The sequence below is a fragment of the Chrysemys picta genome, chromosome 2 (genome assembly GCF_011386835.1).
Source record: "Chrysemys picta bellii isolate R12L10 chromosome 2, ASM1138683v2, whole genome shotgun sequence".
NCBI classification, from domain to species: domain Eukaryota; kingdom Metazoa; phylum Chordata; order Testudines; family Emydidae; genus Chrysemys; species Chrysemys picta.
In genome coordinates, this window is record NC_088792.1 from 281,902,469 (window position 1) to 281,927,950 (window position 25,482).

Consider the following 25,482-nt stretch of genomic DNA (forward strand, 5'->3'; position numbering starts at 1 on the left):
CTGAGAAGGAGACAAGAGAAGCCAGTCTAGAAGGAACCCTCCGGAAGCCTCTGTACCAGGTTTCCATAGCTGGTATGGGCATTTCAAATATCTGGTCATGCCTTTCAGCCTGTGCAGCACCCTGGCAACCTTTCAGCACTTTGCATCCAAAGAAGTGAGGTTTTTACCCACGAAAGCTTATGGCCAAATAAATCTGTTAGTCTTTAAGGTGCCACCAGACTCCTTGTTGTTTTTTCAGCACTTTATTAGTGATCTCTTCCAAGACATGTCGGACCAACTTGTGATCGTTTACCTTGATGAGATCTTCATTTTTTTCTGATGATCAGGATCTTTGGGACCAACTTGGCACCGCATCTTAGAAAGACTCCGGCAAAAACACCTGTATGCGAAACTTGACAAATGCGAGTTCCACTGGGTCATGGTTGAATTCCTAGGATACATGGTTTCGCTGAAGGGATTAACTATGGACCTGCGCAACGTGGTGGGCATACTTGGCTGGAGGGCTCCAAAAGACATGAGGGCTTCACCCATTTCTACCAGCATTTCATCAATGGATTTTTCTAGCCTGATCACCCCTCTGATGGAGTTCCAGTGAAAAGGAGCATGGTTTGTCTGGTCCTTGGATGCTCACAGTCGGCCTTTGATCACCTGAAGCAGGCATTCACCACAGTGCCCATCCTTATCTGCCCAGATCTCGCCAGACCACTTACAGTGGACGCCAACGCATCAAACTTTGCCATATGTGTGTGTGGTGGTGTCCCCGACGGTCGGCTCCCATAATCAGCTTTAACTCCCACTAAACTGACCCCTGGAAGAAAAGAATAACAACATCTGGGACAAGGAGTTATTAGCAATCAAAGCAGTGCTTGATAAGGTTACAATCTTGTCACCTCCTGGTGGGATCTCAGTTCCTAGTCTAGGTTCCCAGAGACCATAAAAACCTAAAGTAGCTCAGGAAGGCCAGGCACCTCAATCAACACTACTAGATCCACTAGTCTCTCTTTTATTCCCGATTTGACTTTGTTGTAACCCCTCAACTGGGGGCTAGAAATGGGAAAGTGGATGCCCTGTCCAGCAAAAAGGAGCACCTTGAGCCTGATGAGGAACTTCCCTCCACAGTGCTTAAGGTGTCCAACTTTGTCAATGGGTCAAGTTGATAGCGATCTAATGTCCATCATGCTGCCTCATGATTCCTTCAAGACCCAGATCTGCCAGACCCTGGAAAACACGGATGCTCCATCCAGTTCCAAATTCAGGCTGCAGGATGGCTTCATCTATCACAAGGATCTTATTTATGTTCCAGAGGGCCAGCCTAGACTCCCGGTTCTCCTCTGGACTCTTTCCATTTTCCCCACATCTTTCTTAAAATGTGACACCCAGAATTGGACACAGCTGAGGTATCAGCAGTGCTGGGTGGGACAATTACTTCCCATGTCTTACATGGAAGAATTAGATAAGTTCATGGAGGATAGGTCCATCAATGGGTATTAACCAAGATAGTCACAGATGCAACACCATGCTCTAGGTGTCCCTCAAACTACTGGGAGCTGGGACTGGATGACAGAAGGTGGATCATTTGATAATTACCCTGTTCTGTTCATTCCTTCTGAAGTATATGGCATTGGCCACTGTCAGACAGGATATTGGACTAGATGGACCATTAGTCTGATCCAGTATGGCCGTTCTGATGTTATTTGATTTTCCTTCCCAAGTGTAGTACCATCAATAACTACTTTGAGTAAATTTTTTTCAACTAATTGTGCACCCATCTTACAGCAATTTCCTCTAGACCACACTTCCTTTTGTTTGTGTATGAGAATGTCACGTGGGACTGTCAAAGTGCTTACAAAAAATCAACCTAGATCAACATGTGCCCTGCAATGGGTCTCCAGGTGTACTTTCTCCACTCCACAGTTCTGGAGGCATGTCTGTACTCCTTCCTTCTCATCCATCTTCCTTGGAGGGTGAGGGTGGAGTGGGAGGGGAAGACTGCCCGTATGGACATCCCTTAGTTTCTTCTAATCGGGCCTTACAGCAAGTTTCAGGAAGATTCCAACATGCAGACAATAACTTACCAGTTCTTTGCTGTCTGCCACAGAGACAAAGGACATAGAAAGCCAGGCTTGATCACCATAAAGGAGGGGTCGGTGGTAAGAAATGAGAGAGATGGAGGTGGGGTGGAGTGGGGTGGGGTGGGGCCTTCTATGCCAGGCCAAAAAGCACTGAACTGGGAGACCTGGATTCGATTCCTGCTTCTGCTACTGACCTGCAGTGTGATCTGGGCAAGTCGCTTCTCCTCTCTGGGCCTCTTTGTCCCTCCTCCCATGTCTATTTGGGGTAGGGACTAATTTTTAATAAGTGTTTCTCCAGCTCCTAGTAGGATGGGGCCCTGATCTCACCTGGGGCTCCTAAGGGTATGTCTACACAATGAGAAGTAGCGAATCTCAGAGCCCGAGTCAACAGACTTGGGTTACTGTGCTATGTAGACCTACATTCCCTCTAAGCTGTGCGGCCACACAGCTGCGCAGCAGCCTATTAAGCACAGCGTCGGCGCTCAGGGCTGCGGCGGGGAGAGGTACCCCTCCCGTGGTCCCAACCCAGCCCCGGCTCAGACCTGCTGCGGCCGGGGGAGAGGTGCCTCTCCTGTGGCCCCAACCCCGGAGCTGCTGTGGTAGGGATAGGTGCCTCTCCCCACCCAGGCCAGGTGCTACTGCTGGGAGAGCGAGCTGAGGAGTCCTCTTTCCCCTGCCATTGCCCTGGGGCAGCCTGCATCCCAACCCCTCATCCCATGCCCCACCCCAGAGCCCACACCCCCCACCCGTCCCCCAACCCCGTCCCAGCCCTGAGCCCCCTCCCACACTCCAAACCCTTCAGCCCCACCCCCACCACACGCATTTTATTGTGCACACTAATACGGAGGTGATGTGTCACATATCACCTCCATATTGGTGCACATAACAAAATTCATTCCGCCCATGCATGGGACAAATTAGAGGGAACACGGATTTAGACTTCAGGCTCTGAAGCTCACCCTCTCCCTAGGCGTCAGAGCCAAAGCTCCAGCCCGAGGCAGGACTATCCAGCGATTTTTAATGCCCTGTGAGCCGGAATCCGTCGAGCCGGGTTCTGAGACTCGCTGCCGCGTAGACGTCCCCTAAGCACTCCCCCGCCCCAACACAAGCCGTGCCTAACATAACGCAGCGCACGTGATCTGCAAAAGCACTACAGTGAACACTGAAGAAAAGTCCACAACACAATGTACAAAACAGTGAACCCTTTATTTTTATTTTGCTGTTGTTGCCGGAGGCAAAACCCCCTTAAATCCACTTTAGGAATTTCATAAAACTCAAAAAAGTGATTACTAAAAGGCATACGATTTTACACAAGACATAAGTAAACAGACTTTTCTTTTAAAAAAGGTTATAAAGTGTCAAGATCCTATACCTCATCTGCATATCCCAAGTGATGCTGTCTGGTATAAAAGCACTGGATATAATAATTTAGCTATGGCTCAGACCAAAAAAGTCGTTGGGCTTAATCTACATACTACTAAGATTGCCCACGGAGATTAAAAGGAAAACTATATGCAGTTCTTTGTTGCAGAGAAAGAAACAGCCGGGAAATCAAGAGTTCTTTTGGGAGAATATTATCTAAAGTAAAGCAGAACACTTAAAAAAACCCCTAAGAATGTTGGTTATATGCTTGAAAATGTGATGCCCACTGTCCCATGGCCCCACACTGAGCAAAGACACCAGGCAAATTCTTGCCTCACCAGACAGTATCCATAACAAGACCAAAAGCAGAAGCTGCCTATGTAGCCAAGTGGTTAGAAGCAAATGGGATAGAAGAACTTGTAAACTGCAGTTTAAAAAAGGATCTTCCTTTTGCTTCCCTGTGTCAGTTTTGAAAAATAAAGCAACTTAACCCTCATTTCGTTTGGACAGACGAGACTCTGCCTCTTCCCAAATTGGCGAATGGTAATGACCCTGTTGCTGAAAGCTCCTTCAGCCCAAGTACGGTGGTGGTGGTGGCTTTATCTCAAAACCCGTAATATAATTTACCAATAACACAATCTTTAAATAGGTAGAAATAAACCTCAGTTAAAAAGGTGGCCATTTACACAGGTATTTCACACTCCTCACCATTGTCACCTTTCAGTATTTCCTATTTTTTTTTAAAATCACAAAGCATTGAGAACAGAAGGGAAAACATGATCATTTTAAGCCAAAACATTGTAACACACACACAGGAAATGCCCTCCCCCCCCCCGTTAATATTTCCCACCCCCACTCAAGCTCAGTTAGACAATTCCTCTCCTTCATGAATAGCACAAAGGTTCTTCAGATGCTGGTCAGAGAGTGTCTGTTTATAGCGATCACGCCGAATGTCTGAAATACATGCTAGGGTTTGGCGCAGTGTCAGTGCGAGGAATTTAAATATTTACGAGAATTCATTTTAAAGGGAGGGGAAGAAGGATATTGTCTATGGTGCCTACAGCTCAGTTTGTGCCTTTTTTTGGGCTTCCTTATGATAGACAAGGGAGACATGAAATGTTTATTTCTCCTGCTGTTTGTTTTTTATTTGAAACATCCGGAATGTCAATCAGGTTTTGCCCTAGTTTTGCTGGGATGATCCAGAGAAGTGGTTCAGGGACTGGCCACTTCAATTAAGGACAATTCTTTAACTAAGAGTTCTCTTCTTCCACGCATTTGATATAAACAAGGGTTAGCAAAACCAAACACGAATACAAATCACTTCCACCATCCAGCAAGCCTCATTTCGTGGTGACGATGCCTCCAATATCTGAAACCTGCTTGCTTTCCGATTGTCTGGGAACCTCCCAGGAAGAAAGGGTGGACAAAGCAGGAAAAATCCCAACACCTCAGGCCTTTTCTATTGCCTTTTAAAATACTTTGTGGCCAAGCTGTTCAGAAATGGGTACCTCAAGTCAGGCTCCTATGTCCAGAGTGAAAGCCCTCAGCACCCAGCGGCTCCCACTCAACACAGCGAGAGGATGGCTGCCCTGCCCGTCTGAAAAACCAGGCCCCTTTCATTTTAGCTGCCTAAAAATGGGCTTAGAAGCCTCACTTTAGACACCCACACTTGGAAATCTTGGAAGCACAAAAAGGCACAAAGCTGTTTTTTCCCCGTGCGCCTGCCGAAATGCCGCATGCGCAAGAGGCAAGGCAACGACAGTCCAGCTTTGACTCAAGCCACTGAAATGATAGAGCAATGTCATGGGTGAGGGGAAATGGCAGATCCGCTCATCTGTTCCTGTTTGGGGTGTGTGTATGTGTGGAGATCTCTGGTTGGCTGTCATAAACTGCTAGCCAGAAATGGTGGCAAATGTTAGAGATAAACAGGAAAATCTGAGCACTTTTTCTGCTTTAACTTTGTTAGCTCCATCAAGACAATCCTAACCACAGCCTTTAAAACTGCATCTTTTAGTCTCCATCCCTTTTCTGTACACATATTCCCTGCCCCGCCCCCCTCCCACCCCCAGCTCTGCTCCACTCAATCGCTTTTACTTGTAAGTAACAACTGTGCAGGCGCAAAGATTTCCTCAGAGAGCTTCTGTTGGACTGACACTTCTTAACCAGCTGTGAGCCCGAGACACAAAAACCCTCCCCGCTCCCTGACCAAAACCATCGGTGTCTCGTACACAGAACTACACACTTAGCAAAAGGAGGTAACAAGTTCCGCCACAGGAGAGAGGTGTCCATCAAAAACCAATTACAGCAGCTAAGGGGGGCATGGTTTTGCAATGACCTGGAAAACTGGACACCATTTTAACACACAGAGGCCTTCAGAGGGAGTTCACAATACCAATCTTCAAAGCAAAGCGGAGACAGCGGTCTTCTGTCCCCTCAGTTCTACATGCTCCATGACTTCAATGGAATTGATTCGGATTTATCCTGCAACTTGTCCCCATCCAAAGAAAGAGAACGCCCCCCGAGTTCAGATCACACCCACCGTGACAGCCAAGAGCCACTTGTTTCAATCTCTGAACTCTTCGTGGGGGTGGTGGCGCAAAGGGGCGCTCTGAACCAGGCTGAACTCTCACACTCCCCCCGAGGAACGTAGCAGATCTGAACCCATGCCGCCAATCCACACTGAATGCCCTAAGCACTCATGACGATGCACACCCCTGCTCACCCTGGGCTGCAGTGCCTTTATCCTGAGGGTTAGGGTCAGGAGGGGAGGGCGAGAAAGGGACCTCACGCCAGCAGGGTGTCGATATAGAAACATTTCCACAAGTGCAAAGGAGCGCGCAGCATTGGCAGCACCCTCAATCCGCCGTTGATCAGCCCTGGGCCTGGCCCCCATTTGGGAGGCTGAAAGCTCTGGGGGGCGGTATTCTCGCAGGCCTGTCACGTGATGGAAAAGAGGATTTATCAGCAGGGTACACGGATTGTACTAGAGCAGCAACATGGCGGCAGCCCCCTGTGATCTGGGGGTGTATTGGGTCACTCCACGCATTTTGGCCAAGAGGAACCGGGGCCATCAGCATGGCTGGGCTGAGCACCCTCCCTCCGCTGTTGGACCAGAGCGGTGCTGATGCGGGTTACAGCAGCTGAACTCTGCAGCCCTCTAAAGGAACTCATGATACATCCACAATGATCTCTGTTCCTGTCCCAACCCTGCCAAGGGCGCCATGGGTAGGGCACGATCCCGCTGCCACTGACTGCAACAGCAGTTTGTGATTGACACCCTTCTCCTCCATTCCCGTCCCCTCCAGTCCCCTATCTTGCTGGCTTCTTGCCCAGGTGAAACATGCTAGTGAAGTGGACTGGAGGAGAAACGCAAAGGGAGTTCATGGGAGCTGGGTGGGCATCACACAGAGAGTACGGGAAGGGCTGGATGGAGACTCCTAGGACATGGTGCAGAAGTTAGGAGAACCTACAATCACAGTGCAAATCCACAAAAGATGCTGTCGCCACTGGGAACGCCTGCAAATAAACGCTACAGGAGTAAACCAGAGAGAAACACCAAACTTAATCCCTTCCGGGCTACTGCTGCAGCAGGTCTGTCCCATCTCTAACCTCTCTGAGACTCAGCAACACACTACTCCCTCCTAGCCCGGGCGGATTTGTAGAGCACCTGCTAATGTCAGGTTAAACCAAGATGGGGATTTCTGTGCCTTGGACTCTGAAATCTTGGGAGAACCACCATGGATGTCGCCATGCGAATTTAAGGAGCTCCTTTGTGTGGAGACTACATCCCCTAGCATGAAGGATACTGGCAGCAAATCAAAGACAGGGCTGGTGAGAGAGCTCTTACTCTTATGCTATCTAGACAGACAGTACCTCAGTGTCATCTCACTTCCATCTAAAGGCAGTGACCTTGTGGGACATGCCTGCCAAGATCCGGAGGCGGATAAGAGACGAGCTGCTGGCACAGAAACATAGCGCTGCTCTGGGGCACTGCTCAGTGTGGTGCACACCTGATGTCATCATGGTCTCCCAGCAGTGCACAGTACCAGCTGGAGGAATACCGCTACTAACCAACCCCCTGGGCTTGGCCTCAGCGTGAACATTCTGTGACATGGTGGCGTTTGGGGTAGATGAGAGGCAGCACTAGAGACGGTTTCCGAATAAGTCACGCAGCATGGAGTCATTAAACCTACACTGGTTCCTTTGCAGATGCCTGAAGAATCTATACAGCCTTCTTTACGAGATCAGAGGTGAAGCTGCAGGGCACAGATTTGCAGGAGTGGCTGGTGACTGTCTATTTTTAGGGGGCCAGAATTTGAGACTGGAAATGGTGCCTGATGCTCAGTCAAGGCCCCTTTAAGGCATCTCAGGTTGGACACCCCAAAAATGGAGGCACTCAAAATCAGCAGGCATTGTTGATCATCTGGGCCCATCCACGCAAGTAGGTTCTGTCCTTTGTCTCTATTATTGACAAGGAGCAGATGAAATCAGCATTTGTAATTCCCATTCATGATCCCCCTGGGATATTAACGGAAGATGCTACAACGACGAGTTACCATCACAAATGATGCCGAGGGGCCGAGTCCTTTCCATTCATGGCTTTGTGCTTGACCAGCACGGCGGGCGAGTGGGCTACATTTCCAATTCGGGATGCAATAAGCATGAACAACTTGGGTTGACGTCCCCGGAAGGAAGCTTTTGCACTGGGGTGTGGATCATCTCTCATCATTTCCATGTGTTCTGCTCAGGAGGAGGGAAATTTATATTCTTCTTTCCCTTGGCGGGCACTTCCAGCCCCTGTTCCTCGACAGACGAGCTGCAGTTCCCTGCGGTACTTGGAAATGGAGCTGATGAGAGAAGAAAGGCCGGAGGATTCGTGGAAGGCAACTATGTTCCATTTTTCATCTGTTAATTCCTGCCCTTGCAAGAAGAAAACACATGTTTAAAAAGCATATTGTGGTGGGTGTTTAAATACGTCAGTTCTGCCACTGGACAGCCGCCCCAGAAGCATGCCCAGCGGTGTTTATGATGTAATTGTCGCCATGTGTTTACACACACCCATGCTCCAGCCTGCCTGCATTAAGGATTTCACTTGGGGGAGGGTGTGTGCAGGGTCGATGGGTTGCTCTGGCGTGGAGCACGTCAAGGCAGACTCGAAAGCCGAAGCCAGGCCCTGACTCCGCCCAGGGCACGCGTGACCTTGCAGGATGTTTTGCTTGGAGTTCTTCCGGCATCAGTGCCTCTTTCTAGATTGGAGGGCGCCATCTTTACTGCTGGTTGCAGTAGAGGTAGTGGGCTGGGCTGGGGAAGACGAACTGCTGAGCCCACCCACGCTTCGAATGCCCGACAAGGAGGCGCCTGCTTGCAGAGATCCTGAGCTGGGACCCAGCCGAGGTCAAAGCCGATAGCACTGACAAACTGGGAAGCATACAGCAGTGCACAGGGCGGGGGGAGGGCAATTCATCCATTTATCCCCAAGCCTGCCCCCAACATTAGAGGGGCCAGTGGAAGAGGCAGGACCTCTCCTCTCAGACGGACCCATGCAGAAGGGTGGAGCTGGCGCAGCACCGCTGAAGCCGCGCTCACACCGGGCCAGCACGTTCCATTCTCCACCGCACAGCGGGGAGGGCGGAAATCGGCCATCTTCCATGTCACATGGCCTTAAACAACAGGGAGCATCCGCGGGCAGTGCAAAGTATCCTTGGCAGTGCTTGGGCATGCTCAGAAAGCAACTCAGGACAGCTGCGGGGTGGAGAACTCCCCATCGCTAGGTTCACCGGAGCCCCACAAGAGAGCGGGTGCAGCAGCGAGCCAGCGATCCCGTGGATGGTGTTCCTGCATCTCCCTCCCCCACAAACACTCCTTGCACTGCAGATTCATCTGCCACAAGGGAAGGTGGCTGCTCCCCCTCCACCCCCCATTTTAAACAATTGCCAGTTCCTGGATATTGGGGGGCTGGCCGGCTCATGGCAGAACCTGGAACAGCCAGGAGACTGGGAAGGAGGGAAAACCCCTTCCCTGGGGCTGCCTCTCTGAGAAGTGTCACTGAAATCCCTTTAGAGACCCTGCTCCCCAATCGGCTGGGGGGCAGGGAAGAGCAAGCCGGCAGTGGGCCATTTCTGAGCCTGGCTCCTTTCTGGGCTCGGAGAAGTGCACAGCCACAGGGATGAGCAATGGCATGGGTCGGCGAAGCAACGCGGGGCCCTATTCTCCCCGATACAGAAGGGAGCCATATAGAGAAAGGAAGACTCCTGGGGGTTTCCAAGCCGGTCTCCCTCCCCATGCCCACAGGGGAGCACTGCACTCCCCGAGCCCGGGGGCAGAAGCAAGTGGCATCTGTTTGGATGTGTCCATCTCGCCTGCCCCTTCCAAACAGAGCAGGCTGCCCACATGGAATCTCCCCTTTCTTCAGGCACAAGCTCCCCTCTGCACACGGGGTAGCAGAGCCCTTAGAAATGGACACAGGATTTGGAGGAAGAGTTTCATAATCCTTCCCCGCTACAGGACCTGCATGCAAGAGACTGGCCCTTCCTAGCTCCTCTCCAAACCTAGAACCCTGGTGGCTTTCACACAGATTAGCAGGGGAAGCTTCCTGGAGGACACCCCCACGTAGCCCTCCGCTAACATTCGATGGCCGCTTGGCGCTTTGCATCCATCCTCCCAGCCCCTCTCATCTCCTCTTTCGGGACACGGACATGGACACACACACGTGATGTGATGTGATGTGCACAAGCCACAGGGGAAGTGCATGATGGAGCTGGGATTGTGGGCACTTGCCGTGCGCTCTGCCCGCCAGCCCTCGGTGGCGGCATCCGAGCAAAAAGCTGCCCTCGGCAGCACCCATTCTCATCATCAGACAAGCAGCACCTTAAACGTCGTCTTCCCATTTTGTAAAGCTTGTGCATTTAATAAAGAGGTCAGAGGTGACAGCACACACGTGGGCAGTGCTCTAGGGAAAGGACACATGGCTGACACCTGAAGTCCAAGAGGAGACCTGCCATTCGTTCTCTCCTCGATTCCTTAGAAAGGAGGAAGGGGTAAGACAGAATAGTAGCGCCCAATCCCCGGTCCCCCTACAAAGTTGGGCATCTCTGCCTAAGCAGAGTTCTCCTGGAGTCACCGCTTCGCCGGACTGGCCTCCTCCTGTAACCGAGGTGCTCCCCTCTCCTGGGTACCGCACTTATCCAGGCCATGTATACCAAGGGAGAAGATCTCAGCCCTTTCCCCAACCCACCAGGGGAGCCCAGGGTTACAGCTGCAGCCATCTGCAGAGAACCCAACATCAATGATATTTCCCCAAGGGCAGTGGTATCTAGCCCCAGTCACAGGTCATGGCCAAAGGTGGATGTCACTGCAGGGCACCGCGGAGGGCTGGCTACCTGAACGAGAAGCTACTGCAGCAGATGCTGTGCCACGGGGAAGATCAGACCCAGCCAGAAGGGAAAAGATGACAAATTTCAAGAGAAATATTACCACCCGCCCCCTGGGGCTCCCCCAGGGTTCACTTGGTGTAGGAAGCTGCTCAGTCTTCCAGCCAGCCAGCGGCTTTCAAGGTGAAACAAGCAGATCCTTGTTACACTAACGCTGAGCCAGACGGGAAACTCCTACGATCCAAGAATGAGACTGAAACGTCACATACTCTCAATTCCCTCGCACGCTTCGCCTCTGTGACATCAAATTGTCTGGCTGCCCCTTCTCCCTCCCTGTCAGCCCCAGCACCAACCCAGTCCCCGAGTCTCTATTTGGAGGTTGTGAATATGCTCTGGGATGCATCTATCTAACACCTGGCTAGCGTCCACACCTAAGCCCCTTTCCTCCCAGCTAGAAGACCCTTTACTGGCCCTAGCAACGCGCTCCCCTTCCATTCCCACCCCCCCTCGCCCCAGTGTACAACCCACTCCCCCAAAAGACCATTTGATTTCAGAAGGAGAAAAGGAACTCTAGGGCCAGGTTCTTTTCAGGCAAAGGAGAGAGGTAGCTGGGAGGGGGAAGAAAGCCCTTGAAATCTGAATGAACCGAGTTCTCTGTTGGAGAGTGACGTTCCCGTGGGACACACGGGGGATGTTCGGTGCAGGGCTGGAATTCAGTCAGGGAGCAGTGTATGTACAGCGCCGTCTCCTCCCTCGACAACACCCTGCCCCGAGTGACTGACTGGAGCCAACTCTACTGAAGCCCTTTAGGGAACTAAAACAAGCCCCTTGCCCTTGATCCTATGTGCCCCACTGGGACATGTAACATTGCTGCCCTAATGAAGAGCAGCACAGAGAGAAGGGAGGGGGAAGAATGTCCGTGACCAGTTGGGAAACCCAACCTCAGAGCACATCCTAACCCCCAATCCAGCGCAAACAGTGGAAGGGACTGGCCCAACACGTATTTGATACAGTGCCAGATTGTGGCTGTCACACGCCAGGCAGCAGGCAAATTCTCTGCATCTTCCCATCCCACAACCCATCCCCAGGGCAGCACAGCCTGGACAGATCTCTTCCTGCAGTTGGGTTCAGTGCAAAGAATTCAGATCAACTCAAGCTCCGTCTGCAGCTGGGGAAAGGGTGAGGAGGGGGAAGGAAGATTTGGGGGGCGGGGGGAGAGGAGTGATGGGCTAATTCTTTGTCCATTAAAACCAGGAGTGAGATGCCTAACCATCTTCTCTCCTCGGCCTTAGCTGGCCAGGGGTGCAGCGATTCTTTAATGAGAGAGTGCCCCATTTACAAGGAAAGGTCAGTGCCACTTTGTCCAAGCTCCCCGCAACTCCACCGTCCGACCCTGCGTGCCCCTGTGTGTGTGTCTGTGCGTGTGTTTTGGCAAGAGGTTGCTGAGGTTACATGATGCAGCATTTGTTCTTGTGGTTGTGAGGGTCCTTGAATCGGAGTCTCTGCTTTGGCCGGTATTTTTCCAAGTACATTAGCTGCTTGCTGTTGATGGCTCCTCTCCGCTTCCTGGAACACAAAGAGAAAGCCATGAGTGCTCCCGGGCCGGGGAGCGTCCCAGAACCAGCCCTGCACCCCGGCACTCATCTCTCAGGGTCCACGCAGCAGAACCCCAGAAGACTAACAGGGCCCATGGCCAGCAAGTGGCTGGAGAGGCTCTGGGGGAAACATCATGCACCTCACAGGCTGGGAGTTCGAAGCCAGAGAGGTCGCTGCTCAATTAGTGAAGCCAGAGGGCTAGTTCCTACAAGCTGCATTTCTCCCCTGTCCTCTCCCTCGCACTCAGCCGTGCAGCAAATCCAGCTTTGACAGCAGGAGGCCTGTATGTCTAACCCTGATACCTGGGGAGTCAAGAAATACGGGATGGCGCAAACTCCTGGAGGCTGATGTTAAGCAGAGGGAAATGTAGGCTGAACAGTGCCCTAGCAGGGAGATCTATTAGGCTCTGGATTAGCCTCTCCCAGGGAAATGGTGGGAACCTCTTGGCTCTGGGGCATTTAAAACTGGACTAATATCGATAACAGACTCCGGAGAACATGGGGCTGGGTTGGCTCCGCTAACTGGCTCTTCTATTCCTAGTCCCCGATTTACTCCTCCCATTCTGAATTGCTCTGTTTGTTCTACACACACAATGAAACCTTTCCAATGAAAATGGAGTGCGCCCGAAGGAGGAGCCTGAGCAGAAATAATGGAGTAGGACTCATCATCTGGGGCAGGAACTGGGGATCAGACCATAGACAGAGATTGATGTACTTGGTATTCACGGAAAACCCTCCTGCAGTCATAGTTGGTGTCAGAGAAAGGGGAAAGAGAGAATAATCCCCATATTTGCAGTCCTAAATGGGAGCTGCAGGGCATGGCGCAGAATATATTACGAAGACTAGATTGGGATTGTAGAAGAATACAGAAACGGTGGCTAACAGCAAGTATCAGCTATGAGAAAGGATTTCTATTATAGCCTAGGCTGACTTATGACCAACAGAATGGTCAAGAGTTCTTCCAGTGGAGTTCCCAGCATCCAAGAACGCCAGAGATCCGTACAGCCCTCCCCAATGCCCCCTCCCCGGAACTGCAAACTGGCAAAATAGAAACCTCTCTCATGAAAAAAACCAACCAACCAACCAGTCACAGCACGTGCGAGTTTGGTCAACTTCTTACACACACACACCGTGCATGTCACTCGCTGCTTTCTGCGCCTGCCTTCTGATGAAGATGATTGTTGGTCTAGAAATCAACTTTTCCACTCGTCTCGTTCCTTCCTTCCTTCTTTTTAGCATTTAGTTATTTCACTGCCCAAGACCTCTGCAATCTTTGTTTCATTTCCCGAGTAGCTGTCAATGCAGCAAAGCTGAAGGCTCTGCTCTTTGCCTGGGGGATTCCAGGCAAAGAGCTAATGAACTGCTCAGGACTCCAGAATGAAGTCGGCATTAATAGGTCACTAGGAGTTTAGCAGACTAATTATTCCTGGATTCCTCTGGCCCACAACCACCAACATAGCTGGGGAAACGGCAACTGATGATGAGCCGCAAAAAAAGTGGGCAGGGTCTGCTCAGCTCTGGCTACTGATTTACACACACAGACTCCCGACAGACAGCTAGACCCATGGAGCACAGGGCAGCCAGGGGGGAAAGCAAACAACCCTCTCTCTGGGCAGCCAACAGGCGCGTGAGACTCATTTTCTCCATCTCCTGTCAGTTCGGGGGAGGATAAAGCACGTATCTGAAGGTTATTTCACCCTGCTTCCACCCAGCCGCCCAGAGGAGTTCACAAGTTCATGCTGTCCCGGCCCGCCTCTGAAACAGGACTTGCCCCTCTCGTAAGCACCAGCGATTTATTCAGCAAGAGCACCGTGTCACTCGGGATATTTTACGCTGTCCATTTGCTGCTTGGCACACGGTGGAGGGGTTTATTACAGGCCACTTACTGTCTGATGAATTGAATGGCGTCTTCATACTTCATCCCGCTCTCAATGAGAGCCAGGGCTACGAGAACAGGAGCGCTGGAAAGTGATGGAGAGAGGAGTCACTTCCTGCTTGAATTAAAGCAATGCCAGCAGCGATAAGAGCCTTTAACAAAAAAAACGCCCCCAAACTCATGGACTCTTTCCAAACCTGCTGTAATCACATCAACAATCCCCCCACGCTAAACCCACAGCACCACGAACACACACACAAAATCAACAGCGGCTCAGGTTATCCAGCACACAGAGATCACACAGAAACAGACACTCTTGCATCCAGCTTCTCCTACAATAGGTTCCCAGAGCACAGTTATAATGGCGTGTTCACTGCCATTTCCCACCATATAAACTCTGGTTTTCAGGCCTTGTCATTTGGCCAAATAACTAACTCGAGATTGGAGGTCTGAGGTGCAGCGTATCCAAGGCTATAGAAACGATGCTCTTTTTAAAGCGAGGCTAAAATAAAGAGAGGACAGAGCTTACGGCTGTCTACTGCTCTCCCTATAAAACACAGCTTTGATTTCAGAGGAATTTGGCAAATGATTTGCAAGTAGATTAATAAAGGAAAAAAAAACAAACAAAAACCAAACCAGACCGAAGTGGACTAGATACTAAGTGTCTGAAAAGTGGCTTCTAGTTTTAACGGGGGGGAGATTTTACAAGCCACATTTACATGACAGACCTTAATACAACCTACGTCGCTGTGACACTCCAGTATGTGAAGGATAGAGGATTCCAAGAGCATATTAAAAGCTGTTGCAGATGACTGTGTGAGAACCTGCATCTGGATTCCTGCTTTGTTTCGGGCGGGGGGGGGGGGGGGGGGGGTTAAACCAAAAGAGAGATTAGTTCCCAGGCAGGACCAGGATCGAGAAGCCTTGCAAGGGAATGATCACACCTCTAAATACAGGGAAGAGGTATAAAGTCACTTTTTTAGCTTGCCCAGGTCGCTGATTTATGGAGTGCCTGCCTTTCCTTCCCCAGGTACCTTAAAGGGCTTTAATAAGCAACAGAGTGAGCAAAAAGAAGCTGTTATGCACTCTACCCGGCCAGACCCTGGGGTGTTGGGCTGTGAAACCTCACAGATTCAAATGCCCAATTCCCATTAAAGCCAAGTGGGTGACATCTGGGAGCTGCCACCGTTGTATTTATTTAGCCACACAAACTGAGAAGCCAGGCAGAGCCCATGGGTATGGTCAAGTCCCGCTGAGGGGAAGCCAAGCTCAAAGAGCCCAGCAGCAGTGAGCGAATCATCATGGTGATTCGTAGGCGAGCTCAGAAGAGTCCCACCCCTTTTCCCCATCTCCGCTATCCAGTCTGCCCCCCCCGTGCTTCAGCACAAGTTTAAATCCTACGGACTTCAATGGGATGTACCTCAGTGATTTGCTGAATCAGGATCCCAATCTGCTTCAGCTAAGGACTGCGCATTAACACCCACACCCACCCTGCTCGGCCTGGCCACAGCTGCTTTAGGTAACTTGCACTGAGGACAAGGGTGAGGCCCAGCTGCTCCCTAGGGACGCTCTCTGGATCACACCTCCCCCCTTAAAGAGAGAGGCTGTCGCGTTGAAATCCAGGGTGTTTAAAAAAAAACCCTAAGGAATTAAGATCTCTTCCATTGTTGTGTGCAGTGTTGTAGCCGTGTCAGTCCCAGGATATTAGTGAGACAGGATGGGGGAGGTCAGATCTTTTATTGGCTCAACTTCTGTTGGGGAAAGAGCCAAACTTTCAAGCTTGAGTCGTTCGAAGGTTCGTCTCTTTCCCCAACAGAAGTTGGTTCAAAAAAAGATTTGGCCTCCCCCATCTCGTCTCTCTAACCTGGCCTGGCTTCTCCTACCAGCGTCAGAACTTTTACAATCCCATTTTCTTGTTAAAAGATTTCCCGCCCCCTCCGGGTGGCTGCATGGAAGACCCTTCCCCAAACAAGAAGGGGCCCCGACAATACAGAGGCCAAGGTGAGTCCCACTCTAAGCACAGCCTGACGATAGGAACAGCCCTGCCAACCACACAAAGGAAGAGCTGGAAAGAGGGAGAATTTACCTTCCCTGCAGCTCAGAAGCTCCAGGGGACTTAGTAGTTACTTGCAACAGGAGATGTCTCCCTTTAACAAGATATTTAAATCTAGCTGTCCTTCCTCTGAGACCTACCTCCAGGGCAGCTCCTAGCTCCTTTTGAGCCCTCACTTACCGGCCCAGGCCAGCCACACAATGAACAGCCACACAGCAGCCAGGGTCTTCGCAGAATTTTGTTTTCAGCAAGTTGAGCCAGTCTTCCACTATTTTGCTGGGAGGAGGAGCGCCGTCATCAAAGGGCCAGTCCTAATGGAAGGGCAGGTGGGGGAAGGGGAGGGAGAGCGGTTAGCGATAGATACATAAAGTCAGAATCTTACAAACCAACACTGGGAGAGGAAGGCACTTGAAGCTTCCCCCAATCTCCAATCTCCCCAGGGCTGTATTTCTAAAGCACAGCATCCTCCGCACAACAGAAGGAGCCCCACGATCTGGAGAACTGGGCTGTTCCCATCGGAGATGCTTCACCTCTCTCTGAGACTCGGTTTGCTCAGCTGTACGACGGACACATTGCTATGGATTACTACTAGACAGTGTGACCTAGTGGACAGAGCACAGGACTGGGACTCAGACGAATTGGGTTCTATTCCTAGCTCTGCCCCTGACCTGCTGGGTGACTTTGGGAGAGTCACCTCCGTGACTCAGTTTCCCCATCTGTAAAATGGGGATAATGATACTGAGCTCCTTTGTAAAGTGCATGGAGATCTACTCCAGAGAAGGGCTGGGTCAGAGCTAGCTATGATTATTTCTAACCTCGCAGGGGTAGGACTGTGCAGCTCGTATTCACATGCTCGGAAATCCTTGGGTAAGCTGCTGTAAATGTTTAGCAGTAAAACCCACACACAGCTAACAAGGGGGATCCGGAGTTTCTTAGTAAGTTAAGCCGTAAGGGAGCCTTCCCCGCCGGGGTAACTTTACAGCACTGACCGAAGAAGGTAACAGACGTTGCTTTCAAAGGTTCATTTCTAGGGTACGGCTCCATCTCCAAGTCTTATTGCTTCAGCTAGAGAGAGCGGCCAAGCTCCTGCCTCCATAAACTCGAAACATATGCGGGGTTTGGCAGATGTTGCAGTTCACATGTCTGAGCTCAGTGTGGGTGGGAACAGTAACTGCTGGCTTGGATGCTGCCAGCTACAGCCCCAGGGAATGGGAACTCGGAGGAAAACAGACTTCCTTCCCGAGCCAGAAAGTTACAACTTCCGAAAGGCTCCCCCCAGCCCGACCACCGAAAGAGAGCCTACGAGCTGGCCTGTGTCCCGGAGACTGACACCCATCAAAGCGCAATTAAGTCACCAGTGAAAGGCCAGCCCTGCCCTCTTTGGGAAAAGGGTGTGTAAGGTAAAAAGGACAGTAAAGCTAAGAGGCTTCTAACCACAAGGGAGATGGATACAGATAGTGAAACCGCAATATTGCCTTGTTTAACTTGAAACAAGCACTCCCTGTCCCTACCCCCCACTGCCCGTTCCTGGCTAAACAAAGGAGTTGGCAGATGCAATCTGCTTTGCAGGACTCCGTGGTGCAGATGCGACGGGTTCTAGAATTAGCGTGGGCTTAAACATCCGGCACGGACGCTGAAATAAAGAAGCCCAGTAGACAACACACAGGCCGCGAAGCAGAAGAGCAACGAAGCCACGGCCTCCCCATTCCACCACGCCCCAAGCAGCCACGAAGTGTAGCTGACAAGTAATTTATCGACACGTCAATAGTCGGTGGACTTTGGGAGGTCAGGTTACAGTCAGGGGCCAAATGGCTACTGATTCCAGACACCCAGCTTGACGCACCTGAAAGAGGCTTGATTTTTAAGGGCCGAGAGCTCAACCCTCCCCGGAAGACAGGCCCCTCTAAGATGCCTAAAGTTTGGCACCGAACATTGAGGCCAGCCAAAATCACGACTCCCCTTTGGAAATCTCATTCACGGGACATGGAATGGGCTGTCTACGTTGCCCAATAAGGCATCAGACTAGACGTAAGGTGTACACTGCTAACGGTGATGCCATCGATCATAGGAACAGCTTACCTAGGGACGTGATCTCAGTCTCTTGAAGTCTTTCTAAGGCCATGTCTACACCACCACTTTTGTAGGTATAACTTACGTCACTCAGGGGTGTGAAAAAAAAACACCCGAGTGACACACGTTGCACTGACAGAGGCACCAGTGTGTGCACAGTGCTGTGTCGGTGGGAGAACTCTCTCCCTTCGGCACAGAGCAGCTACACGAACGATCTTACAGTGGTGCAGCTGCATCAGTACAGATGTGCCGCTGTAAGCTCTCTAGTGTAGACGTGGCCTAAAAGAGCTGCTCTCACTCAACCACCGGGATGGAGCGCTCCGGCCTTGCTTATGCCAGAGGTCAGACTCGGTCATCACAACGCTCCCTTCCCGGCTTTACCCTCTAGGAATCTATAAACAGACTCTGGCCCTGGGCACGTGCCTGCAACAGGCAGGATCTGGCAAGAGCCAAGACCAAGGGCACACACCGCTCAGTTCAGGGGGACTGTGAGTCAGGTGACGCGCTGGCGAGGGGGACAGGGCAGACACGTGCCAGGGATGACCCTGACCCATATGAGGGTGGCCATGGTGTGTCGGGAAGGTAGGTATGCTGTGTCCCTGCTGGGCTGCACGTGAAAAAACCTTTGTGTTACACTCACGTTAACCTGCTGCCTTCCCCACGCTGACCTCGACCCCCATAAGGGCCAGACACGCAGATTACCCCCCCCCAAGCGTTTGTATCACCCACAGCACTTACAGGTACAGAGAAACGAGTTGGCTACAAGCAAACTATGCTACAACATCCTCCCATCCTGCCTCACCCGTCCCCAGCCTCAGCCGCCTGTTCTCTTGCAGCTCCCCTCCCACAACTGACATTGCATGGGTGAACTGTTAGAGTCGGCAGTGCTCCGCATGGACACAGCCGCACAGGATCAGAACTCTGGACCACAAGCTCTTTGGGCAGTGCCCACGCCTGGCTCAGGCCTCTATAGCCAATACCAGCAATAAGGCAAAGTACAGCCCAGGTTTTCCCTTTCATTCCTGGGTTTAAGGCATAATAATTAGCAAGCTGCAGAGGTGAGAATTAGCATTACAGTTCTTTCCCCAGCTTTAGCCTCTCCGGACACGCGCCGTTAAGCAGGGAGCCAAGAGCGGCAAAGCAGCGTGTTGGGCAGCAACGTAAACTTATCATGCAATACGCCCAGGAGCTGTATCCAACGGGTTCCGGGGAGAGCGCTTAGACAGCTACTTATTAGACATGCGTGGCATGGGAACGGGCTAACTTCCACTCTGAGTGGGCCCCGTGGAAAGGGAGCTGCTGCGCCAGGAAGTAGGGGGAGTTCCCGGCTGCTGAAAGGTGAGACCCACTTTTCCCACCTCACCCCTGGTGGGGCCCCCCCAGGAATCCTGACATGAGCTGCTAGGGTCCAAATGGCCCAGGCAATAGCACAGAATGCAATAGAACACAGTGCAGGGGGAGGAGGGAGCGGAGGCCACGAGGCTGCTCTTTGGGGAAGGGAGTTGTGGAGCTGTAAGAGTGGGCTCTTCTGGTGACGGAGAAAGGCCTCCCTCCTTGGGGGTGGGCGGGAAGGGTCTGATGATTGACGGGACTCAGTGCGTTCTAAGCATTAACAGATCAAACTGCGATGTGCAGCCCCCACCCCGCCACCACATCCACACCCCTCTAACTATCCCCATCTGCACAGCACTCTCAACCCAGGCTCCTCCCGTCCGTCTTCACACTAGGGAATCACACACCCTGTCGCTGCTGTCAGCCTGGGGCTCCTTGCCTCCCTCCATCTTCCCCCATGAGCTCCCTGTGTGCCTCCCTCCCATCCCTCCCTATTTCAGGGCCTCCCTCCAACCCCCCTTCCCATACCAGGACTCTGAGTGCCCCCCCCCCCCAATTCTCCCCACATCAGGGGCTCCTTTCAGTTCTTCCATATTCACCCAGATCAATAGGGTTCTGCCACTGGTGCCTACAACCTTCCCTGACGTTTTGGGATTGACCAGTTGAAAGGTTATCGCATTGCAGGCGGACGGAGAGAGAAACGCTCTCCGCTTGTGAGCCAGGCGCCCTCAGTGCAGAATTACCTACCCCGCGCAGTGATGGCTATTTCATCTCAAAGCAGATTAGGGAGATAATCCCAGCTGCTTCAGACGGCCCCCCCCTCCATGGCAGGAGCCCTTCTGCTCTGTTGCGTGGGCGGCGGCGGAACACAGAGCTAGACACTGGTCTGTATGCTTCCCCGTTAAAGCCTGCCAGGTCCTTCGCATTGACCCAAAATGCCCCTCACCCCACGGCTATGTGCATCCCACACACTGGACCATGGCTCTGAGGCTGCAGGCAACACTGTATGTAAAATACACAGCCCCTGGGTCCTTTCCAGCTTTCCTCTCCTCCGCTGCTCGGCCTCCATTTCAGAGCATGGCAAGTCCTCCTGGATTCATCTGGATGGAAAAAGGCTCTGATTGGTCTGAGTCACACAAGCAGGGTTGATGGTTGGGGTGTGTGTGTGTGTGTGTGTGTGTGTGTGTATGTAACTGCTCACTACATCATTTACAACTCCCCCTCCCCCCCACTGTGGCAGACCATTTGCACCGCACACCCAAGTGTAACTGAATTAAAGCTTTAGGCGAGTCTAAACCCCACCATCAGCAGGAAGGATTAGAAGCACACCTCCCAAGGGATTTACAGAGCAGTTCTACTCTCCAAAGAGACGGGGTGGCTGAGAATTGCAGAAATGACTAGTGATTTTGGGGTGCCCAACTTCAGGCAACTTAAAGGGTTCATAAAGTGCCAACCCTCGGGCGATCAGGCCCCCATGAAGCATCTCAAGTCACGCACCGAAAACAAGCAGCCACTTTTGAAAAGGAGGATGCCCTGGTTTCAACAAGGACAAAAGAGAAGGACCGTGGGGATGCAGAGACGTGACTGTTGGCCTGTAGAACCTTGACTCCTGGATATGCACAGAGAAGAGAATCCAGTTTGATTCAGCAGTTGTGTAAACACAAGTTTGCATTGGTTTGGTTGTATGAGTGCAAACCTACGTGGATGCTTCTTTCTGGTTCAGATCAGCTTGTTTTGGTCTAGCTGAAGTCTGTTTCTAACTGACAAGCTAAAGTGAAATAAACCTAGTTTATCCCAAAGTCAGAGTGTCCACCCAACCCTTTGCACTGATTTAAGTTTAGTAGGTTTTAAACCTTTAGTTGAACTGATGAAACCCTGGCTATAGACAAGCCCTCAGAGTCCTGAATATGTTTGCAAGGCTGCTGGGTGTTTTGCTTGTAAATTATTCCCACACAATAAGTGGAGAAACTCCAGAATGTTATTTTGCCGAGCCGTATTTCAAAGCAGAGTGGCGCTGAATCCATCAGGCCAAAAGCACAACAGGCTGGGGCATTTTATGAACCCAGCACTGTGTGTTCAAATAAAGCAATGTATGGCCGATTTTCTTAAACCATTTTGACTCTTAAAAGGAGCCTCTCTTTTAATTGAATGGGCCTCCAAGAGTTAAAAACCCAGGCGGCGCTTCCAAACAAAAACTTGCCCACAAATGTTCAGACAGACTTTGTGACAGATTTTACTGCAGCCCAAACATTGGCAGAAGTCTGTTCTGCAGCGAACTTGACTCACAAAAGCCCTGACCCTGAAAAGACTTACAGCCATGCATAGAACTTTCAACTCAATGCAGCTGCTCACATGTTTAACTCAAAAGCACGTGCACTGATGGAGTTTAGCCCAGCTTTGTTCACTCTGCTATTTGCCACATCCCCTTTGTCATTTTCTACCCCCCCCTTTCTGAAGTATTAATTTCCTTCGCTCTTTTACCAACTCTGGTTTCACTCGTACTCAACTATTTTACACACTGTCCACAGTTTGACATTTCTCTTTTCATTTGTTCATTTTATTTAGCTTTCATACCACTGCTTATTTTTTTCTTTAGTCTTTTTCTTCATATTCAGTTGTATTCCTTCAATCTGATGGGGTTTTTTTTCCCCTTTACTAAAAGTTTCTAAATAAACTTTTCTTAAATTGTTGGGTTGGTTTTTTTTGGAGGCTGGAAGAACCCACACACACCAACAATTTTTCATGATAAGTTCTGTTTTCAACAACAGGCCAAGTTTCTTCAATATGTTCTAATCAGATCTTTCACTAGAGAGCCCCAGTATAAAGTCAAAGCCTATGGGAAGACAATGTGTTGACCTATATAAAATGAAATATACATGCCTCAGAGGGTCTATGCATAGTGTAAGAACTTCATCCTGGTGGACTGATCTATACGGAGGGGGATTGATGACAAGTCTAGAGAGGCAACATGGTCCAGTGGTCAGTAAAATGGGCTGGAGTCAGGAGATTTGGAGTCTATTCCCAGCTCTACCAGTGACTTGCTGCATGACCCCAGGCAAGTCACTTCACCTCTTTCCCCTCCAGCCCTGGTCTACTGAGCTTGAAAGCTCTTTGGGGAAGGGACTGTATCTTGCACAATGGGCTTTGATGTCGGGTGGGACCTCTAGGCGCTAGTGTAATACAAATAGAATGTAATATAGTGACTTCTGGGGTAATGGGGCACTAAGGGCTGTAATGTACGAAGAGCAGAGTACAGAAACATCCCTCTGTGCGATGCAACATTGCAAATGCAAACGACATATGGTGCAGCGCAGAAAGAATGTACATGGGCATTAACGCCCGGTGCTGAAGTCATCACTGGTATAAGATGATAAAAAACCCTTGAGGCTTTTTTGTTTGTTTGTTTAAATTAATGATGCAATTTCCACTACCCACTGGGCATTGCTGGAGAATTGGTGCTCTGTGCATTAGGGAATCCTGCTGCCTGAGTCATCCCATCTTTTGTGGAGGGTTGCTGTGCACTTCGAAAGCATTTTGCCTCCTCACCATGCCGAGGAAGCTGAAGTTCAGGGATGGACAGGGACCATGGTGCATAACTTATCAGGCTGTTAAGCCGAGAGTGAATTGGGGTTAGAACTAGTAAGTGTCAATCATACTCACTAGGCTTTAAAAAATTGGGAATAGTGGACTGAAAAGCACTTAGCCTCTTGCAGGAATTCTGTACATGTCCTCAATCCGTACAGCACATGGGAGCGTCCCACACCCCTGGGAATCATAGAATATCAGGGCTGGAAGGGACCTCAGGAGGTCATCTAGTCCCACCCCCTGCTCAAAGCAGGACCAATCCCCAACTCTGATTCTAAGATTATTATTAACCCCGTGATGCGATTAGAACGTTGTGTGCGGCGCTCACAGGGAGCCCAAAAAGGCCTGAGATGTACTGGCACCTTCTATCTTGCTGGGGAAAGGTTCCCAACATTCCCTGCCACGTCTCTCCTCCAAAAGAGAATCAAAAGCAGCCTAAACTCCTCCTGCCAGCATGTCGTGCAGACAGGGCCAGCTCTGGCTTTTTTGCTGCCCCAGGCAAAAAAGCCTCCGGCCGCCGCCCCCCCTCCCCCCCCCCCCCCGCCCCAGCGCGGCAGGGGAGGGCGGCAAGCCCCGGCCGGGGCTCCGCTCTCCCCGGCAGCCAGGGGGAGGGCACCGGGGGGGAGGGCGGCCAGAGCCCTTGGAGGAGGGCGGAGTGCCCGGCTGGGGCTCCGCTCTCCCCGGCGGCCGGGGGAAGGGCGGCCGGAGCCCTGGGAGGAGGGCGGAGTGCCCGGCCGGGGCTCCGCTCTCCCCGGCGGCCAGAGCGCCGGGGGGAGGGCGGCGAGCCCCGGCTGTGGCCCCGCTCTCCGCGGCGGCCGGAGCCCGAGCGCCGCACCGCGCCGCCCCCTCCAGGTGCCGCCCCAAGCACAAGCTTGGTGGGCTGGTGCCTGGAGCCGGCCCTGCGTGCAGAGTGTCACATGCAGGCAAGATAGCAGAACAAAGATTTCTGCTCTTTCAGAGAGAAACCCAGCAATCTCAACACACAAAGAGGTTTGCATTGTGCAGCGCAGGGACTGGGTCTGACCAGCGCATTAGCCTCATTGCAGGGCCTAGTAATCACTGCATCTGAATCCTACCCAGAACCAAACCACACTGCAATTAAGCTGCTACAGATCAAGCCCATTAGCACTTACTGCAGTCACATCGCTTTCATCAGTTTTCTGAGACCGCTAAGACCACGGGACGCCCTCAGGCTCTACAGATTCAAACACGGGGCAATTCCATCTCCGTTTGAATGGCCAGTACCAATGCAACTCTCAGCCGAGCCACAACTGGACACCCTTGTTCAGTGACGTTAACATTTGCCTATCGCTCCAAGCAGTGACTGCATATGGAGGTGCTCAAAAGAGAAGAGGTTCACTTAACAGTGTGCGCGCACAAGGGCTGTGTGCATTGTGGTATGTGCATGTACACTCAACAAGCCCCATCCTTTGAGCGCCCCCACCCGCAGGCACTGGGAGAGCACTGCAGAAGCAGAATCCAGACAGGAGTGCCCATGGGTCATTATGTGCCTATAACTCAGAAGCATGCAGATTGTGCACCCTAAAATAAATATATATAGTTATTTAATATATAACTTGCCTCATATATATATATATATATGGCAAGTTACATTCAACACTGTCCTCTGCATTGTATAGGTCAGCTCTGCCTTCCACACGAGGGGTAGTGGAATCTCTCTGTGGTGCAGACCAGTAACAGACAAGCTCTAGCGGAGCAGAAATGGACTGAGTTAGAACGTATACGGTGGGGAACAGGGACCGAACGCTGTACAACATCCTCACTTAACAGTTTGGATGGGGGGAAAAGATCACCGCCAGTCCCAATGAAAGTGGGCGGCTGTCTCTTTCCCCAAGCCAGGCAGGTTGGGAGAGATGCCTGTGATAGCTGCTCAAGTGTTTAAAAGGGAAAGCTGCTGGGGGGACTGAAACCAAGTGAAAGGGTTTCATTGCCATTTAAAAGGATTCAATGCCCTTCCATTCACGCTCCCATGCTATTTATGCTGCCTTTCTATAGGCTGCTGCTGGTGGTGTCAGCTTCCCATCGTGACCAGCTGGTTCTGCTCCCAGCTCCGTTGTAGGAATCTCCCCAGGCAGTGCACGGGAGCATTGCTGTGTTCAGCCAGCCTATTATACATAGGTTAATGTGTAAAACACACAATTAAAAA

General features: G+C 51.3%; 1 protein-coding gene across 19 annotated transcripts in view; it reads right to left on the bottom strand.

Annotated features, from left to right (window-relative positions):
* Positions 1 to 25,482, bottom strand: part of PTP4A3 (protein tyrosine phosphatase 4A3) — a 284,614-nt gene that overhangs the window by 105,636 nt on the left and 153,496 nt on the right. For 13 of the 19 annotated variants that reach the window (XR_010599033.1, XR_006177004.2, XR_010599034.1 and 10 more), the window contains 3 exons: positions 16,509 to 16,639; positions 14,286 to 14,360; positions 12,257 to 12,370 (listed from right to left, as the gene is read on the bottom strand). Coding sequence is in view for 16 of the 19 variants with exons in the window: in XM_065586288.1 (XP_065442360.1) it covers positions 12,257 to 12,268 (12 nt within the window). In the remaining 3 variants the exon portion in view is untranslated. Of the gene's footprint in view, positions 1 to 3,259; positions 12,371 to 14,285; positions 14,361 to 16,508; positions 16,640 to 25,482 lie in introns of those variants that run through there. The other 6 variants (XM_065586298.1, XM_065586297.1, XM_065586296.1 and 3 more) reach the window with 3 other exon arrangements.